This window comes from Eimeria acervulina, genomic scaffold, assembly GCF_000499425.1.
Source record: "Eimeria acervulina Houghton genomic scaffold, Eah_scaff500, whole genome shotgun sequence".
In the NCBI taxonomy this organism is placed as follows: Eukaryota; Apicomplexa; class Conoidasida; order Eucoccidiorida; family Eimeriidae; genus Eimeria; species Eimeria acervulina.
The window spans coordinates 1-7,645 of record NW_013549762.1 but is presented as its reverse complement, the minus strand read 5'-3'; the positions used below and the strand labels follow the sequence as shown (position 1 = coordinate 7,645).

At 39.1% G+C, this 7,645-nt stretch overlaps 2 protein-coding genes across 2 annotated transcripts in view; one reads left to right on the top strand and one right to left on the bottom strand.

Annotated features, from left to right (window-relative positions):
• Nucleotides 1-4,152, top strand: part of EAH_00040690 (eukaryotic aspartyl protease, putative) — a gene marked incomplete at both ends in the record, with an annotated part of 5,867 nt that extends 1,715 nt beyond the window's left edge. Inside the window, 7 exons of the mRNA XM_013395223.1 lie at nucleotides 71-144; nucleotides 726-850; nucleotides 1,609-1,718; nucleotides 2,185-2,421; nucleotides 2,690-2,746; nucleotides 3,164-3,202; nucleotides 3,952-4,152. Coding sequence (XP_013250677.1) covers nucleotides 71-144; nucleotides 726-850; nucleotides 1,609-1,718; nucleotides 2,185-2,421; nucleotides 2,690-2,746; nucleotides 3,164-3,202; nucleotides 3,952-4,152 — 843 coding nt within the window. The remainder of the gene's footprint in view (nucleotides 1-70; nucleotides 145-725; nucleotides 851-1,608; nucleotides 1,719-2,184; nucleotides 2,422-2,689; nucleotides 2,747-3,163; nucleotides 3,203-3,951) is intronic.
• A 1,527-nt stretch (nucleotides 4,153-5,679) lies between these two features.
• Nucleotides 5,680-7,322, bottom strand: EAH_00040680 (hypothetical protein, conserved; the record flags this gene model as incomplete). The annotated part of the gene is made up of 3 exons (XM_013395222.1): nucleotides 5,680-5,831; nucleotides 6,130-6,525; nucleotides 6,824-7,322. Coding segments are annotated over 3 exons (1,047 nt in total), but the record flags the coding sequence as incomplete, so codon positions are not given.
• Nucleotides 7,323-7,645: the final 323 nt, after the last annotated feature.

The following is a 7,645-nucleotide window of genomic DNA, read 5'->3' as shown; positions in this document are numbered from 1 at the left end:
ATTTATTTATTTATTTATTTATTTATTTATTTATTTATTTATTTATTTATTTATTTATTTATCTTTGCAGAGTCAGTTCTGCGGTATGTTGGGCATCGGCACTCCTCCTCAGTGGGTCCGCCCAATCTTTGATACGGGCAGCACGTAAGCAATCTTTATATTCTTTTTTATTTTGTTTATTTAATTTTATTTGTTTATTTATTTTTATTTAATTAGTTTTATGTTTATTTATTCTTATTTATTTACTTTCATTTGTTTGCTTGTTCGTCGTTTGTTTGCTTATTCATCTATTTATTTGTTTATTGATTTGTCTGTTTTTTGTTGTTTGTTTCCTTGGTTTTGTTTATATTTGTTTTTTTCTGTTTTCTACTTTCTTATTTGTTTGTTTGTCGGTGTGTTTATTATCTAATTGATTATTTGGCGTTTGTTTGTTTATGATCTGTTTATTATTGTTTCTTATTTGTTTATTTAATTGTTTGTTTGCTTATTTATTTGTTTGTTTATTTAGTATGTGCTTATTTGATATTATTATTATTATTATTAAAGGAATTAATAATTACATATCTTAAAATGTTTTTTCTTTTGTTTTTTATTGTTTGCATGCATTATAAAGAAGACCAGTGCTTAAAAATAAAAGCATAAAATAAAACAAAAGTATAAAATAAAACAAAACAAAATAATGCAATTCTATATTATTTGTTTTTGTATGTATTCTTTGCATGCAGGAATTTGTGGGTAGTGAGTTCGCGGTGTACAGACGAGACATGTGTGAAAGTTACCCGCTTTGACCCATCAAAATCTTCTACTTTTTCTCTTACTAGTCCCCCTGTTCATTTGGATATTACCTTCGGTACTGGGAGAATAGAGGGTTCAACAGGCGTTGATAATTTTAAACTCGGCCCCTATGATGTGCGCGGCCAAACCTTCGGACTTGTAGAAAGAGAAACAGGGCATAATCAACATGGAAATATCTTCCAAGTAAGAAACCCTATATATATATGTTTTTATATATATGTTTTTATATATATGTTTATATATATATGTATATATATGTGTTTATATATGTATGTATATGTTTATATATATGTATGTATATGTTTATATATATATATATATATGTATATATATATGTTTATGTATGTATGTATATGTTTATATATGTATGTATATGTTTATATATATATATATATGTTTATATATATATATATATATATATATGTTTATATATGGTTATGTATATGTATATATATTATATAATATACATATGTGTGTATATATATATGCGTATATATATTTATAATATTATGGATATTATTATGCACATTGCTATGAATATGTATATATTTATGTTATATTTCGTTTGCTTTATTGCGCCTGTTTGTTTGTATTTGTTTATTTGCTGTTTGTATTATTATTATTTCTCTACACCACATTACCTCCTCTTCAATATATCTGTATCAATTATACATAAGAATATAAATAAACAACATATATAAATAATATATATATATATAATTATTTTCTACGATTTCTTCTTTTTGTCTTGCGTTACCTGCATATACACCCGACGCTCTAAGTCAATCAACTTCGAGGGTATTGTTGGATTAGGTTTTCCGGACATGTCCAGCACTGGCGCAACTCCAATCTATGATAATATGCTTCAGCAGGCAAACGTAGAAAAAAGCGAATTTGCTTTCTACGTGGCTAAGGACTCACCCGTAAGACCCGTACAACTGCACTTGCATGCGTGCAACCTTTTATTAATGCATGCATGCATGCATGCATGCATGCATGCATTATTAAAAGGTTGCACGCATGCAAGTGCTTCACCCATGCATGTACCCATGCATGCATGCATGCATGCATGCATGCATGCATCTGGATGTTTCCGCATGCATAAAATATATTGAATGTATGTATGCATTTATGCGTGCATGCATGCATGAATTATTAAAGGGTTTGTTATGTGATGGAAACTGCTATAGAACGTCACCTGAGTTTACTGTGCTGCTTCTGCTGCTGCTTGTGCTGCTTGTGCTGCTGTTTCTGTTTCTGCTATTTCTTCTTCTGCTTCTTATGCTTCTTCTGCTTCTCCTGCTTCTGTTGCTTCTGTTTCTTCTGCTGTTTCTGTTGCCGCTGCTGTTTCTGCTGCTGCTGTCGCTGCTGCTGCTGCTGCTGCTGCAGGTATCAGCAATATTCTTCGGAGGCGTAGACCCTCGTTTCTTTGAGCCTCCTATTCATATGTTTCCTGTCGTGCGAGAGCATTATTGGGAAGTGGAGTTAGATGCAATTTATGTAGGAGACAAAAAGTTTTGCTGCGCAGAAGGCACGAAGAACTATGTTATCGTTGACTCCGGGACGAGCTTCAATACTTTGCCCAGCGATGAGATGGAGAGCTTCCTAGAAATGATTCCTTCACAGGTACTACATTCATCTCTCTATCTCTAGCTAGCTAGCTACTTAGCTAGCTAGATGGGTAGCCAGCTTTGCGGGGTATAATAAGCTGGTTGTGCGCGTATCTAGCTAGCTAGACAGCTAGCTGCTCTTTCCCTCAAGCTAGCTAGCTCTCGGGTTACCTCTGTTAGCTACCAAGGGCTTTGCCTAGCTAGCTAGCTAGCTAGCTAGCTAGCTAGCTGGTACAGACAGAGAGGCTGATGCATCATCTTTTTCTTTTTCTTGGGGTTTGCAGGAATGTGGAGAAGATGATTCCTTCTTAGAACAATACCCGGATATCACTTACATCATTGTACGCAAGCAACGCAGTGTATACACCCCAATGAATATAAGTATACATATATATACTATATGCAATATATACTATTCTGCAGATTATACAATATATATATTATGTATAAGTATATGTATAGATGATATTTAAATATGCATGATAATATTTAATTATTTTGTTGTATATGTAATATTAAGAGTATTGTATTATATATATAGGTATATATATATATATAGCATCATGTATAATATATTAACAGCGTTGTATAATTTGTTTTATATAGGATATATTTCGTAGAAGTGATTGTGGCGGTATATTAATCGGGCACGCGTACATCTTAGGCGCTATGAGTTTCATGAGGCATTTCTTCATTGTCTTTAAAATAATAATAATAATAATAATTATTATTATTATTATTGTTATGATTATTTTTAGGGAGGCGTGGGCTTTGTATTGGAGCCGCAAGATTACTTAGTGCGCAGCAAAGCAAATATATGCAAACCCGCATATATGCAAATTGATGTTCCTTCGGATTTCGGGCACGCTTACATTTTAGGCGCTATGAGCTTCATGAGGCATTTCTTCACTGTCTTTAGGAGATCTGATGGAGTTAACCCCTCCTTAGTAAGTATCCACAGACAAGATATTATATATTATATAATGTATATATATGTATATATATATACATAAATATATATAATGTTGCCTGCAGCCGTTCTATATACATATATATATATATACATATATATACGTGTGTGTATATATTCATCACCTGTAAGTGTCCTCCTATAGATGTATAAATTATATATATATGCATATATATATATATATATATACGTGGGGATGACTCTTTTGAATTACTGTCTACCAGTACCTCTTTTTCTTTGTCTGTTTTTTGATGTATCTTTGGCTGCAAGTCTTTATTATATATCTTTTTCGTGGGTTTTCTTTCCCTTGTCTCTTTATGAATATCTTTATTCACCGTGTCTTTATGAATATCTCTTTATGAATATCTCTTTACGATTAGATCTTTATGAATATCTCTATGAATATCTCTTTATAAATATCTCTTTATGAATATCTCTTGTCTTCGTATTTCAATAACTCGCTTTCATGATGTATTTTCACTATCTACTTTAACATATAATTGTTTATGATGTCCTTTTAATTTCTTTCTTTTGATTTTATTTATTTTATGTTGTTTTTCTTGTCTTTTTCTATAGGTGGGTATAGCGCGTGCTGTACACAGCGAGGAGAATAAAGCTTACTTGCAGCAAGTAGCGGACTCGTATCCTATTAATATCGGAAATTCATCTGCTTCAGAGGATCTCCTCGCTGTTCGTCGAAGCACCAACGCCCCGATGCAAGCAGCAGCACTTCAAGAAGACAACGCTATTCGTGCAGAGCACACCACACGCATCTGATGATGCTACTGCTATGCTGCTGCTGCTGCTGCTGCAGCAGCAGGAGAATCAGGAGGGAGCAGCAGCTGCAGTAGCTGTCTGTATAAGCCCTCAGGATAGCACCAACAAACACAATACTGCAGCAACAGCAGCAGCATAATAAATAAAACCCGCAGCAGCAGCTGCTGCTGCAGTCGCACCGCAGCAAAAATAACAGCAGAATCAGCAGCAACACGACGAATGATTGGCCCTGGGAGTCTCAGGGTTAATATTGGCACCGCAGTTTGAAAAAAAATGAAGACGAGAAGCTCAAAGACGAAGCCATCCCGACACAGTTGGGGTGTCTAGACAGCTCTGCTGCTCCGTCTTGCCTAGAAGGCAGGAGGGCGTTTATTATCAATTCAGTGAAGTAAATATGCATATGTGTGTGTATATTTAAATATATATATATTATATATATTTGAATAAATAAACAATGTAAATGCGTAGTGAAGAAGAAACGCCTGTTCATGCCTGCACACCGCATGCATCGTTCCGGCTGTAGTTACAGCGGGTTGCGGGTATTTTAAATCTCTAAACGAAAACAAAACCAACAGACCCGTTATCAGTTGTTGGCCTTTTGAAAAAACGCTTCCATGCATGCATGCAGATATATGCAAACTTGTCTGCTTGTACGCATGCACGCATGCATGCATGCATGCATGCAGTCTAATGTGTTGTTCATGGTGAAGATCTTAGCGAAAGAGGCAGCGGGGAAGCAACGGGAAGAACAGGGGAATGAAGGGTAGTTATTAAGTTGAGCTGTATATACACTTCATCTTTACGCATTTATGGTTTTAATGAAGTCCTCGTTAATAAGCTGCGGATACACCTGGAAAAAAGGAAGTAGCAGCTGCTGACTGTCTGTCTGTCTGTACACCCCGTTGCATTCTCTTTTATTTTCTTCTCTCTTTGTTCTCATCATCAGGAGCTGAATGGCGCCCCCGCGCAGAGGGAGCCTGTTGCATGCATGCATGCATACATGGATAGAGGCGCATGCAGGTGGAGAAGAGTAAATAAAAAAGATAAAATAAGTCGAACCTTCAGGACACCAATTCTTCAGGTGTTGCGGCAGCTCAGCAATGACAGCCCCATCGTTCCCCAGTGCTGTTGTTGCTGCCTGAGATGAATATAATAAATAAGTAGATAGAGAGGCATCTGAAATAGAAGTAGAGAAGAGGAAACACAAGAATAAACACCTTCAGTTTATCAGATATCTTCGGCGGCTGCGCTTGCGGTACCCTGCAGAAGTCATCAACAACATAATTGCGGTGTATGTATAGCAGGAGGCGAGAGGAGAACAGCAACAACAGCTCCCCCTACCAATTCACGTCTCCTGTTGCAGCGAATGAATATAAAATGCCTCAAGTAGAAGCAAAAAAAATAAAAAACAAACAACTGAGTGACACACCCACAAATGTCCCGCGGAACTTGCAAGAACCTCCTCCTGCGATCAACCCTGCTGCGCCCTGAGCTGTATTCACAATTCAAATTGTTTGACTTTCAATCTCAGGATCGGGATCGGGATCGGGATCGGGGGATCGGGATCGGGGGATCGGGATCGGGATCGGACTGCGTACATTCTTCGTATCCCTTAGGCCTCGCCTCCTCCATGTTCTCCTGTTGCCTCGTGTATCGCACGGGTTCTTCTCCTTCTGCGCCTGTAAGAAAGAGGTGTACATGCAGGTGGTTGCAGCTGAGATGCATGCGAAACGAAGGGTATATAGATGCGCATGCATGCATGCAGGCGTAGTGAGGTGTATGTACACCTCAGCAGCCTTTCAGACTTCTATTCAAAGCCCACGCACCGACAGTTACATTGACGTCTCCGATTTGTTCCTGAACGTTGACGGTGTACCACTTGCCGGCTGTTGAGGCGAGCAATTGATTTAATTGAAGTCTCGCAGATCCAGCTGCACGCATGGATGCATGCATGCATGCATCGAAAAGAAGACGAACCTTGAACTCTGAAGTTCCCGACAGTGCCCAGGATTTGTTTTTCTCCGTTCTTTACGCGAATCAAATAAATACCTCCTCCTTTTTGCAATAGAACGGCCCAGAAGTTTCTCTCGCCTATACCACGAAAAAGAAGTCCCGCTTCATTTGCTCCCTCTAACAGAATAGTGCTTTGAATTTGTGAATTTTGGCAGAAGAAGTCCCGCTTTATCAGCGCGAAACGAGAAGACATGCGGCGAGGGAGAAACAGGTTGAACGGAAATGTATGCGGGGGCTCTCGAGCGATCGGGGGATCGGGATCGGGATCGGACTGCGTACATTCTTCGTATCCCTTAGGCCTCGCCTCCTCCATGTTCTCCTGTTGCCTCGTGTATCGCACGGGTTCTTCTCCTTCTGCGCCTGTAAGAAAGAGGTGTACATGCAGGTGGTTGCAGCTGAGATGCATGCGAAACGAAGGGTATATAGATGCGCATGCATGCATGCAGGCGTAGTGAGGTGTATGTACACCTCAGCAGCCTTTCAGACTTCTATTCAAAGCCCACGCACCGACAGTTACATTGACGTCTCCGATTTGTTCCTGAACGTTGACGGTGTACCACTTGCCGGCTGTTGAGGCGAGCAATTGATTTAATTGAAGTCTCGCAGATCCAGCTGCACGCATGGATGCATGCATGCATGCATCGAAAAGAAGACGAACCTTGAACTCTGAAGTTCCCGACAGTGCCCAGGATTTGTTTTTCTCCGTTCTTTACGCGAATCAAATAAATACCTCCTCCTTTTTGCAATAGAACGGCCCAGAAGTTTCTCTCGCCTATACCACGAAAAAGAAGTCCCGCTTCATTTGCTCCCTCTAACAGAATAGTGCTTTGAATTTGTGAATTTTGGCAGAAGAAGTCCCGCTTTATCAGCGCGAAACGAGAAGACATGCGGCGAGGGAGAAACAGGTTGAACGGAAATGTATGCGGGGGCTCTCGAGCTTCGTTCGTGCTGCTGTATATAATTGTGCTGTTTGGTACATCGTATCTCCAGCCTGCAGAAGGTAGCCAATCAGCAGATAATCGAGGAGGGCCCAGACGAGGATCCAGCAGCCACCGAGGGCAGCCACCTCTTCTGAACAGCTGTTTATACTCCGGGGGGTTTTGCACAGGAAAAAACACGTTCGTCACAAACACCATCAAATCCCTTTTGCTTTTTGTCTGCACAAAACGCAAAGAACGACGAGAAGGGGTAGGATGAAGAAATGGAATTAAGATTCCATTTCCGTAAAAAGAGCGAAGACGCTTCTCAGAAAATGCAGAAACTCGAAAAAAAATCAAACCAACGGCCATCAAAGGCCACACTAACCGAAACTTCATCGGCAATGAAGAAAGAATCCATGCATAAAACACTGATATAGTCAAAGAAACAACGATGAATTCCTCTTTGCAAGCAAACGAAACTCTCACCGGCAGATAGACGTATATCCTGGTGTCTGTACACCTGAGCAATGTTGTGTTCATGAGGTTTCATTTCTTCGTCA